Source organism: Ornithorhynchus anatinus, chromosome X5 (assembly GCF_004115215.2).
Source record: "Ornithorhynchus anatinus isolate Pmale09 chromosome X5, mOrnAna1.pri.v4, whole genome shotgun sequence".
NCBI lineage: Eukaryota > Metazoa > Chordata > Mammalia > Monotremata > Ornithorhynchidae > Ornithorhynchus > Ornithorhynchus anatinus.
This window is the reverse complement of record NC_041753.1, coordinates 22,242,659-22,263,101: the sequence shown is the minus strand read 5'-3', so window position 1 is coordinate 22,263,101 and position 20,443 is coordinate 22,242,659. Positions and strand designations below refer to the sequence as shown.

The 20,443-nt window shown below is 40.7% G+C and overlaps 1 protein-coding gene across 2 annotated transcripts in view; it reads right to left on the bottom strand.

Annotated features, from left to right (window-relative positions):
• The window catches only part of ABCA1 (ATP binding cassette subfamily A member 1), a 137,280-nt gene that overhangs the window by 58,690 nt on the left and 58,147 nt on the right, over positions 1 to 20,443 (bottom strand). For both annotated transcript variants that reach the window (XR_003756014.2, XM_029055713.2), the window contains exons 6-8: positions 17,563 to 17,684; positions 14,013 to 14,204; positions 6,303 to 6,395 (exon numbers count right to left, since the gene is read on the bottom strand). Coding sequence is in view for 1 of the 2 variants with exons in the window: in XM_029055713.2 (XP_028911546.1) it covers positions 6,303 to 6,395; positions 14,013 to 14,204; positions 17,563 to 17,684 (407 nt within the window). In the remaining variant the exon portion in view is untranslated. The remainder of the gene's footprint in view (positions 1 to 6,302; positions 6,396 to 14,012; positions 14,205 to 17,562; positions 17,685 to 20,443) is intronic.

Sequence of the window (20,443 nt, the reverse complement as noted above, 5' to 3'; positions counted from 1 at the left end):
CTTAGCAGTGTCCAACTTATTCATGGTTTCTACCAGGACTTAGCTACTCTTTTATTTCTTCTGACAGTGAACCCCAAATGTCATCTACGCATTTCTGAGGACAATTTCGACTCATTCAGTATATCCCTTGGCTTATCTTCCTCTGTATTACCTCCCTCCAAATGCTATTTACTGAGCACTTACTGTGTGCAGGGCACTGTATCAAACACTTGGGAGAGAACAATATATTAGAGTTGGTAGATACGTTCCCTGCCCACAGTGAATTTACAGTCTTCTCATCCCCTGTTGACACTGTTTTTACCCTAGTCTAGATAAACTTCAGTCAAATTTGACTAACCAACTTCGAAGATGAAAACCCCCAATGCAAATTGGCAGCTACCATATATGCGATCAGTTGAGAAAAATCAAAATTATTACATTGTAAACATTTATTTTAAAGGTATTCTATGAAGTAGAGTTTGGTTTCACTAGTATATTGGAAAGTCTAAGAAGCAAATGGTCTATTTTGCATGTGAACTATTTTCTAAGAGTAATAAAGTCCTAATGATATCAATCAGTGGATTGATTGAGCATTTACCGTCATTATTATTATTACTGCATTTGTTAAGTGCTTATTACATGCCAAGTACTGGACCATACTGAGGTAGATACAAAATGATCAGATCCCACATGGGGCTCACAGTCAAGTAGAGGGGAGAACAGATTTCGACTCCTCATTTTACACATCAGAAAACTGACGCACAGAGAAGTTAAGCAACTCGCCCAAGGTCACGCAGCAGGTAGGTGGCATAGCCGGGATGAGAACCCAAGTCCTCGACTCCCAGGCCCGTACTCTTTCCACTAATCCATGCTGCTTCCCCACTATGAACAGAGTACTGTTCTAAGCTCTTGGGAGAGTACAGTGCAACAGAGTTGATGACACAGTCCCTGCTCCCAACAGTATCTAACATTATTTTAGGTCCCTTCCAAGAACTGTGATGAAACCACCATATTTTTACGGCTAATAATATTTGAGGATTTACACACAGTTATGGTTTGTCAGGCTCTGTTGCCTCTGTAGAGGTTTCCAACTCACCTAAATGACGGGTAACACTTAGAGCAGCTACATAGGTTTCAGGGATTTGTTTGTCAGACCTTTCAGCACAGAACAAGAAGAGAGGTGTATCTCTGCAATTAGGAAAGGATGTTTGCTGAATTCCTGCATTCCCCAATTGCCCTCTATGTGTTTGTGGATAGACTGTAAGCTCACTGAGGGCAGGGAATGTGTGTAGCAACTCTGCTGCATTGTACAGTGCTCGGCACATAGTAAACACTCAATAAATATTGATCGGTTGATTGATTGGATAGGAAGAGGGAGAAGGAAAGAGGCATTAAGGAGATTCTGAGGAAAGCCCAATGGGTCAGAACTAGAAGAAGTCTCACTCCAAACAGATACTTCTAAATAGAATAGAGTAAAATGGGAAAGACCCTAATTAGTATGATATAAAAGTCAGCTCCTTGTTCATGGCACCTCTCTGTCTCAATATAAATATATGAATGTAGCTATTTTCCTCATTTATGACTGAGTACTCAATTTTGGGAATTTTGGTCAGAATAGGGTATCTGATCTTGCTTAAGGAACCAACCCCCCCCCCCCCCATTTATTACATTGTTCCTAGGGGAAAATTGGTCCTGACTTAAAATGTTTTGAATTAAGACAGTTTTCAGGAACCAAATGTGCCATAAATCCAAGGACTGCCTAATTTTGAGATATTTAAGGCTACGATTTTTAGTGAAAACAACCTTTAAAGATTTTTTTCCAACTTTCACAACAGTCTTCAATTTCTCCCAGTGTGACAGAACTGTCTTCTCCCTAACACTCTGTTTTCTATTGAAACAAATGTTGACATACACGATTTTTGGATAACAAGGGAGTTTGCAGTATCATGACTATGATATTATATGGAAAATGCTCAAAGGGCTTTGCTCTGGTGATTAATCACTTGCAGGTTTGAAGAGGAATATTAGAAGAATAAGGGAAGAGACCTCATGGAAGTTCTCTTCCTCAGGAGCAGGTGCCAGAGGATATATTGGTAGGAATGTAGAGTGGTAACCTCTCAAGAGCAATTTCCTTTCAAGAAAAGGGAAAAGGGCTATTGAGGGACTTTGATCCTTTGTGGTGTTTGTTAAGCACTTACAATGTACTAAGTACTGTATTAGATAAGATAATCAGGTCAGACATAGTCCCTGTCCCACATGGGACTCACAGTCTAAGAGGAAGGGAGAACAGGTATTGAATCCCCATTTTACAGATGAGGAAACTGAGGCACAGAGAAGGTAGGTGGCTTGCCCAAGGTCACACAGCTGGGAAGGGGGAGAGTTGGAATTAGAACCCAGGTCCTTAGACTCTCAGGCCTTTGCTCTTCCTGATAGGTCATGCTGCTTTCCTTTGACTTTTTTCTTAATATCTGAAAGCCAGGTGTCAAGCCCTTCCCTTCATTCCTAATAGCCCGAGTCTACCACTTCTCCCAGACTGAGAACAATTCAAAGTTCACCCCTGTCTTCAAGGATGAAAACAGAGAAGGGTGAAGGCCTTAAACACTACATGTAGACAACAGGAAATGGAGGAAAATAGTTTAAACAGATAACTGACATGAGATACGGGTAGGAATTTTGGGAATTTTCAAAAATCATGTATAAAACAAAAAGACCACAAAAGTCTTTAACAGAAAAGCTAAATCTTAGGACCTATTTCTAAATGCTTAGGCCCAACAGGAGTCTTAATAGGCAACCATCAGGTGTTTTGGAGGAATGGGGAGACACGCATAGAAAGATGTTTTAGAAAAATGATCCCGGCAGCAGAGTGAAGTATGAACTGTAGAAGGGAGAGACAGGGGGAAGGGAGGTCAGCGAGGAGGCTGATGCAGTAGTTGAGATGGTATATATGTGCTTGGACAAGCATGGTGGTGGTTTGAGTGGAGGGGTAGGGGCAGAGTCTGGCAACGTTGCAATAGACAGAACCTGATTTGGTGACACACTGAACATGTGGGTTAAAGGAAAGAGAAGAGTCAAGGATAATTCCAAGGTTGTGGGTTTGTAAGACAGGGATGACGGTGGTGTTCTCAACAATGATGGGAAAGTTGTGGGGAAGAGATGGTTGGGAAGAAAGATGAGTTCAGTTTTCGGCATGTTGAGTTGGAGACATTGGCAAAACACCCATGAAGAGATATCTCTAAGACAGGAGGAAATGTGAGGTTGCTGAGAAGAAGAGAGGTCTGGGCCGGAGAGGTTGATTTGGGAATCATCCAGATAGAGTTGGTCATTGAAGCCATGGGAGGGAATGAGTTCTCCAAGGGACTGGTTGTAGATGGAGAATACAAGGGAACCCAAACTGAGCCTTGAGGGATTCCCGTAGTTAAGGAGAGGGAGGGAGAGGAGTTGACGGCAAAAGAGACCATCCATCCTTCCTATAGGAGAAACACTCTTGAATGACCCTACCAAGTTCCCTGAATCAGCAATCAACCTTCTAAATGGGGCTGCTTGAAACGAGCCTCCTTCAGGAGCCAATGTGACTATTGCAGAGCTATAATTCAGATTTTAAAATGTTCTTGCTTGAATTAGCTAATTAAAGAAAAGGTGGGGTTTAGAGTCCCAATTATCCAGATAATTGTCCACTACTTCATTTTGTAGGTGATACAACTGGCATTAGATTGCGTTGCTTTTTTAATCATTTTCTTGCATAACCTTCCACACCCGCCAAGACTAAGCCACTGTCTCCTATACACCCAAATGAAAATGACCTATTTAAACTCCCTGGAGGCAGTATAATTAGAACTGATGTCAAATGTACTTTCTTAGCTCTTTATAATACTTGTGTCTTTCAGCAAAGTAGGGAAGCTTTGGTATAAAAACCATAGAAAACATATTGTATTTGTTTTTGAATGCATATCTTTTTTTTAAAAAAACACAAACAATATTATTTTCTCTTCCCTGCCTCAAACTTGGAGAAGCTCAACCTATCAGGTCCTATTCTTTTGGCTCATTTCAGTGCAAACAACGACAGCCCAATCATTATGTTAACGGGATTAGGGCAACCCGGGGCTGCTAATCAGAAACAGGCACCATGAACAAACAACACATGTCAACTGTTGTGATTTCAAAAAGCCAAATTCCCAATTTCTAGAGAATAAATACATCTTGTGCTAGCATGAAAATGAGACATTCTGAATGGGAAACTGGAAAAGGCAAGTTAAAAAGAGGGACAACATGTAACTTGAAAATAGCCCTCAGAGCAACATGAATGGAGAGTTGACCCAAATTGGACTATGATAATATGCTCGATGGCTAGGACCAAATTTCTGTCTGTAAAAGAAATCTAAATCCAGGAGGTATTCTATTTGTGCCTATCAGGATCAGAGCTGTGGAATAAGCCACTGAAACTTAGAGAGAGCTGAAGGAAGGACAGCTATGTATACACTATCCCCACCCACACTTAAATACCCCAAAGTATACTGGGGAAGCATAAACGAGCAACTTAAGAAAGGCTTCGGGAATTTGTAGAATCTTGTGCAAAGCTACTGCTCTCCTTTCCAGTCGCTCCTCCCGGAGAGCTAAACAAGTGGATTTTTCCGCCTTCCCTTTATTTGTCCAAGAGAAATTATCAACTCGGAACCAAAGTAACTCTCGGTCAAGTGGCCTGGAGTTACTCTGATCATATCACCATGATGATGCTGTTTGCACTGGAATGGGGCAGAAGAAAGGTGCAAGGGAGAAGTTGCCAAGAAAAATACATGTTCCTCACTGTGGGTGTTTCCGCCACATCAGCAAAGAGAATATCACATGCTTTCAATTATTTTTGCCCCAGACAAAAGGCAGGCCAGAGTGATGTAACGGGAAACAGCTGTAATCAGACCCTAAGGCAGGCTCACCATTCAGTCTCTTCTGAAACTCTTAAAGCTTTGCATTCATTAACCACCCCCCCCCTCAAAAAAAAAGCAAAATAAAAAGAGGGAAAGAAGACATAGGATTCTGAACGCATGAGCTTTGCAGCAAATGATGTAGATGTACCTCACAGGACTCCTTAGGAATAGTCATGTAGTCTCGGTTTCCCTTTCTGCCTCCTATAAATAGAATATTCAGTAACTCATGTGACCCAAGCTTCCTCAGCAACTGTGAGGTTACTACAGTTCGCAAGCAGAATAACCTCCTGGTGGATTAACTATAGACATGGGGTGCTTTTACCCTTCACCTTCCAATAAGACTTTGCCACCAAGAAAACAATGCTCAACAAAACATCCTTCTGGAGTCGAAGATAATATCCTAAAATCTATTTTGCCACAAATATGGGTCTGTTGTGTAAAGAAAAATGGTATTTTTTGAAAGTCAATGCAAGTGAGAAATAACTCCCCCACACACAAAAGACTGCATTAACATTATCCAAGTAGGGGAAAACTACCACAGTTTACAAGGAAAATAAAGGTGAGGTGAAAATACAAACTAGAGTGATCAGTACCCTAGCCGTCTCCATTTAGCTGATTACACATTTTGAACATCTGGAGGTTAGTCCCTTTCCTGATTACAACACCCTTCCAGAATAGTCCCAGTTGTTGTGCCACGGCTCACTGGTCTTACATGGTGTCCTTCGGCAACCGGGAGGGCTATCCTATTTTGTTCAATTGTGCGTAGGTGCGGTGTGAGCCCAGGCCCTTTTTCATTCTGAGGCACTTCCAAAGGCATGAGGACCCAGCTCCCAGAGCCCAAGGGGTTGTGAAGAGAGAGGAGGTGTGTCCAGAGAGCTCACAGGTAATGATAAACTGGATTGGATGACCTCTAGAGACCCTCCCGGCCCTGTGATTCCAGCAGAACGATCACTTCTAAGAAAATGTGTGGTTTTCAACATTCAAATGAAATCTGTGTGCATTGAGAAAGTGATTCATAATCAGAGGTTTGGGTGACCGTATATTTATAAAGGAGAGGTCGGGATCCAGATCCCCACAGACACTCCCTGTAGCTAAGCAATTGAGATATTTTAGCTAGCAACACTTTCTAGCACCACTAAGGATGAATGATTACCATACAAAGAAAAGTCGGCCCACAGCAGAAAAACCATCTTCACTGAATACCAGCACACACAATGGTTTTCAGTACTTTTCCACTCACCTCAAAATGTCATAAAAAAGCAAAGTTAAAAGACACTGTTAACAGACTCTTTCGCTGAAATGCACTAAACATAAACTTGCTCTGGATAAGTCAAACAAGGTTAAAAAAAAAAAAAAGGTGATGGGCCAAAGTTCTGCCTCCGGTGCCAAGAAGAAGTAACTCACTTCCTTGGCGAGGTTTCCTAGGCTCTTCAGCAAATCCTCCATAGCTTCTGCCAGGTCCTGGGCTGGGAGGGCGATTTTAGAGTTTATTCTGGCCTGGAAGAAAAAAAGAATTTTGTTTCTGAACAACAATGTGAATTTGAAATCACCAAAGAAAATAAACAAGTTAAACTCATTTGCTTTCTTAAACTTTACCAAACCCCTCCCCCTCCCAACAAACCCAACCAATACCCAAGACCAAATCCCTTCAGATGAGGATTTCTTATTCTTTTCTTAAGTTTTTCCAAGTATTCTATGGACTATATAAAGTATACCATCTACATTTCTGTTTGGTGTAAGAAAGCAATCAATGTGAAATGTTTGCATAGCTGCCTTATCAATAAAGAGCCAATATCTGGCATTTCTGAAATCCAGAAATTTGGAGCTATTTGGCATCTGTCCCATATCCAAGAGATTATTTCCCCAAAATCCCAATACATGAATATCGCATATAGGAAATGGATACAAATCAATTTCAATTACAAATTACAAAATCAATTACAATCAATCAAACCTCAAGAGAGGTTTTGAGTGGATTTCATTTCTATTTTCAAATCCATGGCTGCAGAAAAAACAAGTGCATAAAATAAATATGAAAGGGGTCTGCCGGAGGTAAGAAAAAACCATGATAAAATGTAGAGCCGTTATATGGCGCCCAAAGATTTTGACAGGAACTGGTAATGTAAAAGAAGTACGGCACATACACTCACAAGACAGTGTGGGTGCCAGGTGACACCTTCTTGGTCATGTGGGGCTCTGGGGCAAGTGCTGGAGGGGGTGCTTAGTTGCCAGCTCAGTTCCCTAGAATCCCCCAGACCTACCGCCTGGAATGCATGTGATCCATCCAGGCTTCGGGGCTCCTAAAAATAAATCCGGTTTCTGGTGCCACGTGGAACCCCAGAGACAAACAGCACGGCAAGTGAGGCGATGCTCTCCCACTGCCCCTGTTCATTTAAAATCCCATACCCACACCGACTGAAGTACTTTAAGGTAACTAGAATGCGGTAACCTCAGTATACAGTGCCACCATATAATTTTCAATGATGGAAATCAAAAAGCCTATTATAATGAACTGCTCTAGTTATAAATTGACATGAATTAAACATATGCTATATCACAGCTAAATATTCTGCTCAAGAAGAAGTTAACTGGAGTTTCTTAGTCATTTTACTTGGCAAAGGTAAATAATAGAGTCAAATTATATTTTCAAACCAGCACTAAGAGATTACTTCACAGTTCAGAATTTCTGCCATTATTTCCAAACAAAAAGTCTTCAGCAGACAGCACCCACCACCAACAAAGGATGAAATCACTACAAAAAGGTCACCATTGATCACTGGAAGCAAACTCTCCTCGAGTTCACAAATTAAAAATCATTTTGTTGAGGACCATATTTTCTGGTTAAGATAACTGGAGTTCATATATTATTTCATGCTTTGGCTCGTGACAAAATGGTGTCCACAGAGGATGAAATGCAAGCACTTTATGTATTCCCCAAGTGTTCCAGTAAAAGCCAGTATTCATGTGAATCACAGCTCTGATGCATTTCCCACACACTATAGTGTATTATATAAATCCCACAGAGACAAAAGTCATTATGACCATCCCACTCCACATGCAATCATATTGAGGGTTTACTGTGTGCAGAACACTGTACTAAGCACTTGGGAGAGTACAATATAACAAAAAACAGACACAGTTGAGATGGAGAAGTAGGGGCAGATTCTAGAGATGTGAAGACAGAAGTGACAGGATTTAATGTCTGACTGAAAACACAGTTTGCATGCAAGAGATGAGTCAAGGATAATGGCACAGAGGTTTTCCTGCTTAGTACAATGCGTGGCACATAGTAAGTGCTAAACAAATACCACAGTTATTATTATATTCAAAATGAAATTGGGAGAAAAAGAAGTTATCATTCCCCCTAGAGCTAGCAACCCTTATCTGGCTCTACACAAACCAAGGAAGTGAAGGATGAATTGATTATACAGAGAATTCGATTAACACATTACTTAGAGAACACAGGATTTTAAAAAACTCTATATTTTGGCTTCAATTATTCTGATACTTCTGACAAAAGGTTCTGGTGTGGCGAGGACTTGAAACATTGGATAATTGATGGCTGAAGTCTCTGGATAATTTGCTAGGGTAGACCCGGGGAATATAGACAGGAAATCTGAATTGTTTAGGCAATACAAAGTTTTACTGAATAGGTTTTTTTCTCCTGAATTACCCAGATAATTAGATTGCCTCCATTCTCCATTTTCCTGAGTAGACAAAGCCTTAATCTTGGCAAAAAATTAATCATTTTCACTGCCTAGTGCAGTCAGACTAAAAGGAAATGAAGCATATAATCAGTTAAAGCATAGTCAATCTTGAAAAGCATTTCTATTTACATTCTAACAATTATATACCATGTAAACATTTTCATAAAATAATATTTTTATCCAGCTCATTGTGTTTTACAAGGAAAGAAGAATTAAATTCAACATGTTTGAGGGTACCTAATTAAAAACATTCTTCAGTCTGATGATAAAAATCAATAAAATTTTCTCGGGTGTTTAGGAATTTTAAATTTCTCCTGCATTTTTCTTCCAGTGCAGCCTCTTTCTTGTCCTCAAAATAATCATAGACTAAGAGTCTAGACCAAGAAATCATGCATATTTCAGAACTACAATATTGCACCATGAATGGCAAAAAGACTAAAATATTTAATGGAAAAGATTTATAAAAACAACTTTTTGAATGCTATTGTTTCTTTTAACCACAGGCCAAGTCTTCCTAGCTATAATTTTCTGGACAATTTATCAGTGAAGGGAAATCTATTGGCTGGAATACTCAGAAAGTTGAGGAAAATCTGAATTACATTGCCAAATTCTTCAGCTAATTGCTCAGCTTTTTACTTCACTCTGCTTGTGAAGATCTGGCTAGAGAACTAAAGGTGTGAAAGTCAATGAGCTATGGAATGCTACATGTATTAGTATAAATGAAAGTTCATTTACTCAAAGAAAACAATAAATCTGGATAATTCAAAGAAAAATGTTTCTCTTTTCCCCAATAACCTGAGTAATTGAGGAAAATGTGGTCTTTTGCTTTATTTCATTTTCCCAGAATGGAAAATATGGCTAATTGAGGCTGTATAGTTGTGACCTCAAGCATCAAGGTTGAAGTCCACCTAATTCATACAGTATAAATGATACTTTACCATTTTTCATCTGAGTGCTAACAACTTCACAGCCTGACACTCACTCTAATCAATCGATCGATAAGCTGCTTACTCTTTGCAGAGCGCTGTACTTGAAAACACCATGGATTGATTAAGAGTTTGGGAGAGCCCAGTAGAGTTAGTAGACATGATCCCTGCCCTCAAAAAGTTTACAGTCTAGGGAGGGGAGACAAACATGAGAATATATTACAGTGAAGGGGAAGCAACAGATCATAAAGATATATATATATAGATATATATACATACATATATATGTGCTGTTGTGGCAGCAGGGGGTGGGAGTACCTAAGTGCTTAATGGATGAGAACTTGGTGCATAGGTGATGTACCCTGAGCTAAGGCTTGAGTGGCTAAAAGGATCATTGAACAATAGCTCGTAGAGGCAATTGCTACTCATAAATTCCCTTGTCCAGTTTTATTTCTACTGTGCAACTTCAGAAGCCCCTGACATTGGGTTCTTTTTCCAACTGAATAGGGCTTTTCCCCTGTAGGAATGTGCTGCTTTTATCAAAAAGCTGCAAGTGAACAGATCTCTTTGTTCAACATTAACAGAATGTTCCTTCTTCTGGTAGGGTTATTATAGGTCAAGACTGCTAAATCATCTGGCCAGACAGTTTCAAATGGGTGGTCACTGTGCTGGGGACAAATCCTTCTGTTTACCCCACTTCATGAAGAGGTTGAATGTCTCACAATTCACATACAACAGCAGCCAGGAACCATGTGGAAGTCTTAGACAACCTGGATAAATCATGATTTCTTAATCCCAGTTTAGGAGTGCTAATCAAGATTACAAATCTCACACAATTTCCTTCAGAATCATAAATGTGAAATCCACTTTCTCAGAAACATCGCAGACAGTCAAGTTAATTACCTTTTGCTTAATTGCTGGGACATACTGACAAGAATATTATAGATATTACTTCAGGTATTAGTGATACATTACCAATAATATATTTAGTATATTTACTAAAACTCATGCCTAACAGTAGTTTACCCTGTTGGATTTGGATTTGCATAAACACAATTATAAGGATTCCCTCAGAAAAGGGCTCACCCATTGAGCTTGACACACTCTTTCTGAAGAACATTAATGCCTTGCACAAAACTATTTTCCTAAATCATCCACACCAGTTAGTATGGATCCAATACACTCATGCTAAAAGAAATTACTCTGAACCTGAAATAAATCAGACTAAAAAGAGTGATGTTTGAAATTCAAATATTTAATGAACGGTATTATTTAAAGAAAATACAACCTACAGCACTAGAAGCTCACTTCTTTGGACTATTGATCCCCAGTGCATCAGATACTTCAATTTATGGGTAGGATAAGGAAAATATGGATGATTAAAATGTTTATGGTCTGAAATCTCTCTTTGAACCTAGCTGGGCAGCCGAGAAAAGAGCAGTATAAACTGATGGACCTCTATGGAAGGCTGCACTATAGGGTGCCTTAAAAGAAGCAGGATAGCCTTATGGAAAGATAACTGGACTACAAATTTTAACTTCAATATTGCCTCTGCCATGAGTAACCTGTATGGAGAATGGTGGTCTGTCAGATATGCAAAGGGAGAGAGTTCCAGGCCAAAGGGAGGATGTGGGCAAGGGGTCAGCGATGAGTTGGCTCAGGAGCAGTGAGTAGGTTGGCATCAGTGGAGTGAACTGTGCAGACTGGATTGTAGGAGATTAATTGGTGAGGTAAGGAAGGAGGGGGAGAGCTGCTTGAGTGACTGATCACTTTGGAATCATTGAGTATTTTCTGGGAGAATGACAGTGCACTAGGTGCAGATCATCCATTAGCTCAGCTACAGCACATTTTCAAGCAGACGGCTGAGATGTTTGCTCGGGGGTGTTTTCCACACCCTTTTTAATAATAATAATTATGATTAATAACTACCATAGTTATACTACAATTATTAATCATTATAATCATAATAATATAATAATTAGAGTAGCAGCATGGCTTAGAGGAAAGAGCACGGGCTTTGGAGTCAGGGGTTGTGGGTTCTAATCCCAGCTCCACCACTTAGCTGAGTGACTTTGGGTGAGTCACTTCACTTCTCTGTGCCTCCATGTTTGTCAGGAGTCACATGTGAGCCAGAAGCTGAATAGGTTATAAGATCAAATTCTCTTCCAACTATGAATATATATGTAGCATCTGTGAATGATTCTCCAATTCTAGAAACATGCATTATTTAGGCTAAAAGGGTAAGCGTTAAACCTTATCTTGTGAAAGCTAAGCAGCTCAAGGGGACTGGGCTGCCATTTACCACAACCTCTCACAGTCCAAAAGGGTCTCACTGTAGGAAAGACTTAAGTGCATCCATCAGCTGTAAATAATATCTAGTCATCGAATGGGTTCATTTTGGCCTCAGAGAGTGCCTGACAAAAGCGCAGGAACAATGGGTGGGCCAGTTATAGCTCCACACCGTGAATATCTTTCCCTAGAAAACTTTAAATAATCCACCCACAAGCAGCAGGTCACTTTCTCAATTGAACACAATGCCCCCCTGGGGGCATAAAATATAAATATGGTTGAATGGATGAATGCTGAATGTAGACATTCTAGCATCTATCTGCTTCTGTAGAATTGTGATCCCAGGCATTAGGAGAGTACACTACAGCAGAATTAGTAGACGTGTTCCCAGCCCACAACGAGCTTACAGTCTAGGAAACATTTTCTCTTGTGCATGTGCTGGAGTGACAGGGACCAAACGAGAAGCTGAGGGAAACAATAAGATAAGGTCAGAAAGGAGAAAGCGGGGAACCTAAAGTTCAAATGCTCGCCAATAAAAGCAGTGGCAACTGCAGGAACTAAAGCTAAAGATAGTAAGGGTTGTGGGGAGAGCAGCAGCAAACATAGACACCCCAAAATGAAAATCCTGTTAAGAAGATACTTGGTGTCTTAGAGGAAGTAAGGGCACGGCCTGATTGAAACTTGTTGGGGTCTTGTGCCAAGAAAAAAATGGGACCCTTTTGTGACGAAATTAAAAAGCAAGCATAAGCATTTTTACATTTTAGTGTTTGACAATGACTGGTAACATAATTCATGTTATTTAGAGGCAGCACAGCTAAAAGAATTCAAATGGCTTGGTGAAAAGTTTGGAAGAAAAAAATCTGAAAAAATTATAAAATGATCAACAAAATTTGGGGACTTGTAAATTTGGAAGCCATCTGCAACCACAACACAGGCAACCCCTTCAATTTGGGCCTGGGTCAGAGTACATCGAGCCATACAATCAGTGGTATTTATTGAGCACTCTGCTCAAGTATCTTCTTAACAGGGTTTCCATTTTGGAAAGACAAAAGGGTCCCATTTTTTTCTTGGTACAGAACCCCAAAAAGTTTCTATCAGACCGTACCTTACTTCCTCTAAGAAACCAAGTCAATGAATAAGGAGGTGAGAGAGGATAATCTACATGACTAGAAAGGGACAGGGTGGTGTCTGGAATTTTATCCACATTCCTAAAACTGCATGTTTACAGGTATCAGCTGGTTGATAGCAAAAGACAAATGATATTATACAGAAGATGGTGTATAGCTTTTCTCCATCTTCTCAGAAGACGTAAAGAGAGGAAGTGACCTTAAGCTGCAACAAGGATGTATACAGGATATAAGAAATTCTTGAAAGTCAGAATTGTTTCCACAGGAATGAGTTACTAAGGTTACCTCCTCCATAGAAGCCATAAAACATGCCATCAATCTGTCTCTCATTGTACATCTGGAAAGCAGAAGGATGGACTAGAACAGAACTTTCAGTTGCTGTGTCCTGTGTACCCAAGATAACTTCCTAACCTGTCCCCTCCGCCACTTGTCAGCTGTGTGACTTTGGGCAAGTCACTTAAATTCTCTGTGCCTCAGTCACCTCATCTATAAAATGGGGATTAAGACTGTGAGCCCTACGTGGGACAACCTGATTACCTTGTATCTACCCTAGCGCTTAGAACAGTACTTGGCACATAGTAAGCGCTTAACAAATGCCATCATTATTATTATTATGTCCCAAGAAGCTTTAGTGCCACCATCTTGAATTTGTCTACATAGATGCTAATACACTCCTAAGCATGATTACCTATGTGAAAGAGCAAGTCGATGAAATACTTTTTATCCTGAAGCACACTGAACAGATGCAGTAACCTACTCTCATGGGCTAAGACCGGAGAAGTAGAGAGGTTTCTCCCCTGGATGAAAAAGGTCAAAATGCATTCAACTAGATGTTCTTTCAACAGCTATGCCAATCCTTTGATTCTACTGAAGAGCGCTTTATTGTAAATATTTTTAGAATCAGAGTCTATTCAGCGTTATTGTTAAAGCTCACTTCCACAAAACATTGGCATTTGTAACTTTTCCATCACATTACCTCCAAGCAAACTATTAATTAGGGATTAAGCAGAAAGTCATCACAATAGTCATTCTTTTAAAGGTCCAATTAGACACAAGTCTACTTACCAGAATGGGTTTAAAAGGATCCAGGTTAGAACGAAAGATTTGCTCTGCTGCTTCAAGATTTTCCTTTGGCAGTGCACAAATAATGCTTTCATTGAGCTCTGCTAATGCCTGGTCATTGATTTTAACAAACTCAGTTAATTTGGTTCCATTACAGAGATTTTGCAAGCTCATCCGGTAGCCAGACACAACCACCTGCAAGCAGTTATAAAAAATATTTCAGAATCAAACAGATCGAAATGAGCTTCCCAAAGACAAAATGTTTTCCTTGCACTGCATTGTTAGACCATTACAGGGATGGCGATGTGAAAGGCAGCATTATTAGAAAGGGTACCATGGAACTAATCCAACTTTACTGACAGTGGTCCTCATGTCTGGACATTTTGGGCCCAAGATTGATCATTTTAAAATTGGCTTTACAAAGAAATTATTCCCTTTCTCAGGTCTACTAATGTTTGATTTTGGCATTGCTAGACAAGAGCGAGTGAGATAGAGGGAGGAAGCAGGGTGGGTCAGGGTCTTGCCCGGGTTTGTCATGGAGATTCAATAGAAGACAGGAGAAAAGCTGCCAGCACAAAGATCAAGGCATGCCTTGGGTGTGTTCCCCCCTCCCACCACCACACACACATACCCAGTTGCCTCTCCAGAGACCACCCATATACCCCAATTTTCTTGGAGCTGGCTGGGTCCAGAGTGAATATGACTCAGGTCAGACACCCTTCCAGTTGCCTGTCCAAACTGCTCCCCCATCCCCCACCTCTAGCACTTTCTGCTTTTGCAACAGAAAGACCAAGGGGTGGGTAGCACAGAGTGTCCGCTGCAATGAAATGAAAGACACGGTGGGTGCTGAGTGCCCACTCGACCCACCCACCCACATTCAAAACCGGAGGGGATTGCTTCACTGGTGTGGGGGACTGAACAGTCAGATTTTCTCACCCATCAGATCTGGCTTAGGTTGGTGTGAGCACTCAACAGACAGATTTTGCCATCTATCAGATCCTGCCTGGGGGAACCAACCAGACGAGAGGGTGAGAGGGGAGAATCATAAACTCAGATTTTAACTGGGGGAATCTGAACAACGAAGGTTTCCAGGAAGGATTTCATTTGTTGTGGAAGTCGCAGATTACAAAACCGCTAACCTATTGTGTGCCTGTAGAAAGTTTCTGTCTGCTGGGCTGGATTAATGCAGGGCCTTGAAAGGGCTGCAGCTCAAGACATCAGGCTGGGGGATTGGGGGAGGCACAAAAATAAAACCATAATTCTAGATATTTATATATATATATATATGCATATATGTGTGTATAGACACACACATATATAAAATACACGATCTATGGTTTGGAATATATATCAGATTTTCTACGGCAAGAAGTAGGCTATTTGGAATTGAAACTATATTGTACATGTTTTAAGACTGAAATGTAACCAGAGAACAGATTTATATGTTAATTCAGTATAGTATTAATATAGCATTAATAGTAACAAGGCCAGAATTGCAATTATTTTGTTTTAAATTAGGAAAAAGGCTTGTATACAGGGTCCCCACAAAACTGAATAGTCCCAGTCCCACAGGAGACTTCATCCAGCCCTAACTGCCCGTCTATCACTTCTCTGGCTTTAAGGAAATGGTATATTCCACTTAAGTCAACAGGAGAGTATCATTATCATCAGAACTTATTGGGCACCTACGGCATGAGGTGTGACTGGTACTGAGTGCTTGGAAACATACAAAAATAAGTCCTCATGGCAAGATTCTTACAATCTAAAGAGTAATAAGTGATACAGTTGACGTCTTCCTCTCCCTTCCCGACGTACCTGAAGCAGTCCTCCCATTACTGGAAGGATACTGCTCCAGCCCCAATTTTCTCAAAACGAGGATATCTTTGTGGCTCAGCTGACAGCCATCCAGGGCCCGGTCCGGTAGAACAGAACCAGCTTAAATAGATATAATTGCTCCTTCTTTTTGACACATTTAAATCCGAGAAAGACCCCAAATCCCAGAGTCCCACAGTTCATTACTCATGCTGCCCAGCTTTTATCATACCATGTTTTGCATTTAATTTTCCTCACTACCAGGCAATCAAGGCCACTTCAAGTTTTTCCCTTCTAGAAAACCACTCCTTGACTGCTGTGCAATCAGATTGCTGTACCTCTATTTAGTAGCACTATGAACAGGGTGACTCTAATTACAATATAAGTACAACCCAAGTAATTACGATGCTGAAGATTTTAAATGCTCAGTATTTGTATTTTAAATTCAGTGTTTATCAGAATGCTACTGCCGTGCAACAAGCTCTAACAAGTGAAAGATCAAAATTTGGAAGACATAATGGTAAATTATGCAATTTACAAATGTATCTTCCTTCTGTGAGTGAATTTTGTAGTCACATAATTAGCGATTATCAAACTGATTTTCATAGTTTTTCAGCAGGGTCGCTAATCATCATGGATAGGGAGTTATCACATTATTTTGTTCTTCCTCATAATTGACTAATTTTTTTTTTTTTTTACAAGTTTTACTAAAGTGAAGCACTAAGAAGTTGTTTGGGTTTTTTTAGTGGAAATACAGCTGATTCTATCGCCTTCGGTAAAGGCAAGATGTTGCAGTGGCTAGGATGCAGGACTTGGGTACATATTCTCAGATCAACTTGCTGTGTGATCTTGGGGAAAAAAAAATGACTAAGCCCCTCTGAGGATCAGGAAACTTTAAAAGTCTTACAGTTGCAGGCAGGTTTTTAGGATTATGATGGTGATTAATGACATCTTACTGTTCCATAGTATATGTTATATGATCATCCTCACACAGGTCTAAGGACCATGACTCATCCACCTTTCTTGAAAAGATACTCCATTACCAATTTATGTGCTGTGAGGATTGTTTTTAAGGGTGTGGTGTGCATTATATGGCTCTCTCTCTCTCTCTAACTCTCTCTCTCTCTCCATCTAGCTCTCTGTCTCTCTTTACCGTCTTTTTCTCCCCACTAATCCCAGACCATTGAAGCCTCTCTACCCAGCACTTTCAGAAAATATGATGACCTTAACCTGAGGGCCCATTCAAATAATGGGAGGTGATTGTGAGGAAGAGAAGAGGAATAGCCATTAGTATCATCTGAGGTGTCCAGAAAGATCCAGATTGGGAAAGCTTGGAGGAGGGCCAGGAAGAAACCTGGATATGGGAAATCAGACTCTGCTGGCTTCTCTCCTGCCAAGTTTCTTCCTAGACCTCTTTCCATTCCCCCTCAAGGTTTTTCCCAGAAAAACTTTCTTCCCAGCTTTCTGCAGCCCCTCAGAAAGAACAGCAGGATGGTCAGGGTTTTTTTTAATGAATGGACAGAATTTGTTGATAGCTAACCAATATCCTTGTTGCATTAGTTACATTTATATAATAGATGAGAGTGAGAGAGGTTAAAGCAGGCTATCGCCAGGATGCGTGAAAATCCCCTTGAGCTACATCTGGATTTCTGTGCTAAAATGAGTTTGTCCATTTTCAGATGCCAGAATTCCTTCTTATGGCAACCCAATCACAGTGAAGAAGCAACAGACAACTTCCTACCTGTTGGAGGTTGACTTCAGCATTCAGTATCTCTGCCACAGCAGCCTGTGACATGGTCAGGTTGTGAAGGAGAAATCCTGATAAGGTTTCATTGTCCACTAAGAAGTCCTGAAGCTTCAAGCCTAGGTCAAAAAAACAAACAACATTTTGAAGTTACTTAAGAAACATACACTAGCGAAATGAACGTTTCAAATGATCAATGATGTAGGATGAGGTAGGCGTAGCCATTGGGAAGGCAAGGCTCCCATAAATTCAATTGATTTTCAAGCGGGGACTTGCTGTGACCAGTATGTTTTCCAATACTGAAACAACACAGCTAATTCTAACACACACATTTCTAATTGCTTGTCTTTAAACTAAAATTAAAATCTTTAAAATCACTTCATTCCCCACTCCTGAATTAAATCTTTTGTATTACCTGCTATTGAAAGACAAACAGAGAAAGATTTCTGGCTCTGCAAGAACAACATTGTACTTAACCTTTCCATTCAGGCTCAAAGAGCTGACAACCAAGCAGGATGAACACTACGATTTATTCTGCTTGATTCTTGGGTATACCATTATCTCTTGCTTTCCCAGGGGTACGTAGGGTATTTAAAGGGATAGTGTCAGCTCCTGATTTCGTGTTCAGTGTGAGTTTACTTTCTGAGACCTAATTTAGACCAGAAAGAGACATTAAACCTGCGTAGTGTCCTTTCATTATTTCAATATCAAACTATCCAGTTTCCCAGCACAATGTTGTGGGCCTAGTGGGTTTGAAGGGGGAGGGGATTCCAGGTAGGGGGAAGGAAATGAGCCTAAAGGTGGGCAAGGGGACTAGTAGAGGATAAGACATGATAAGAGCGCAGGCCTGGGAGTCAAGAGCACCTGGGTGCTAATCCCACCTCCACCACTTGTCTGCTCTGTGACCTTGGGCAAGTCGCTTCACTTCTCTGGGCCTGTTACCTCATCTGAAAAATGGGAGTCCTATGTGGGACACAGACTGTGTCCAACCTGGTTACCTTTAATCTACTTCAGTGCTCAGAACAGTTCCTGGCACATAGTGAGAGCTTAACAAATACCATTAAAAAAGCTGGGAGGAGTAAAGGGCATGGGCTAGAGAGGAGTACGTGGACTTACAATATATGCAGCCATAAATTAGTTACAAGCAGAAGGAAGAACAAGGATATAACTGGTCGTGTGCCAAGATGAAATGACTGAATAAGTCCCTGAATATATTTATTTTATACACGTGCTGAGAGTGGCTGTTGAGGGTGACTACTTAGGATGTTGGGAAAGTAACTGAATAATGCCTCCTAAGAGGAGAAGGGATTAAGGCTTTGAAGCCTAGAGAAGCTGTTATTAATCAATCATTTGTATTTATTGAGCACTTACTGTGAGAAGAGCACTGTACTAAGTGCTTGGGAGAGTACAGTATAAGAGTTGGTAGACACATTCCCTGCCCACGACAAGCTTACTGTCTAGAGCGGGGACAGACATTAATATAAATGAATTAATTACAGATACATATATATATATACACACACAAGTGTTATTGGCTCAGTGGAAAGAGCAAGGGCTTGGCAGTCAGAGGTCATGTGTTCGAGTCCCGCCTCTGCCACTTGTCAGTTGTGTGACTGTGGGCAAGTCACTTAACTTCTCTATGCCTCAGTTACCTCATCTGTAAAATGGGGATTAAGACTGTGAGCCTAACGTGGGACAACCTGATTACCCTGTATCTACCCCAGCACTTAGAACAGTGCTCTGCACATAGTAAGCCCTTAACAAATACCAACATTGTTATTATTATTATTATCTGGCAGATTTGAAGGGAGAGGGAGGTCCAGGCTGGGGGATCAGTCTGAGCCAGGGGTCAGAAGTATGAGAGGCCAGAGTGAAGCAGAATAAGAGAGAGGGTGAAGTCTGCGAGCTGAAGAGAGCTGATAGTCATATTTATTGAGCGCTTATCGTGTACAGAGCACTGTACTATGCACTAGGGAGAGTAAAATACAGTAGTTGGTAGACACGTTCCCTGCCCAGAGAGAGCTTACAGTTTAGACCATTTTTCAACAAAAACATTCAGGACATGTCACCCACTCCTCAAAAAACTTCAGTGGTTGCCCATCCACCTCCACATCAAACAAAAACTCCTCATCATTGACTTGAAAGCACTCCTCCATCACCTTGGTCGGAGGTCCACCAAGAGGCCTTCCCAGACTAAGCCCCACTTTTCCTCATCTCCCACTCCGTTCTGCATTGCCCTGACTTTGCTAGGGTAGGGTAGGATGTCCAGGTTGACATCTACCCAGAGTTTAGGGAACCAAGTTCAACATGGGTTGTGTAGCCCACCTTCAGAAGGACTACAGGGAGGCTTGGCGAACTCAATACCAGGTTCCTCCACTTTACTAATGTCAGAAAAAAAATGGCCTTAAATTCTCCTGTCAAACAGGGTGATTGGCCACATATCTGAACATCAGGAGTTGTGCTATGAGATATCCCTACATTTTCTTTCCTTTTTTCTCCTTCTCTTGTACACTGTAAGTTTCAAGGCTATCAGAGACAAAGCTATGAACAAAAGTCAAAGCTGGCCTAATAATCAGAGAGGTTCAAATCAAGGTCTTGATGAAAACCTTACTACACTGCCACTTCTCAAAACTCCTGAGTGCAGAGCTTTTAATATTCTGTTCCAGAGCTAAAATGAAGGGTTAATTATGAAGTTTCCTGTCCCATCAACTCTCAAGTTCCAGAGAGAGTTCTGGAAATCTGGAGTACCCAGAGCAGTGAAGGAAACTCTTGAGAGGTGGACTTGGGAATTAAATTGAGGAATGCAGAGCTCTTTGATCCCCAACGAGATAACTTTTTAGTTGCAATATGAAAAAGTCCTTAGTCAGTCAGCATTTAA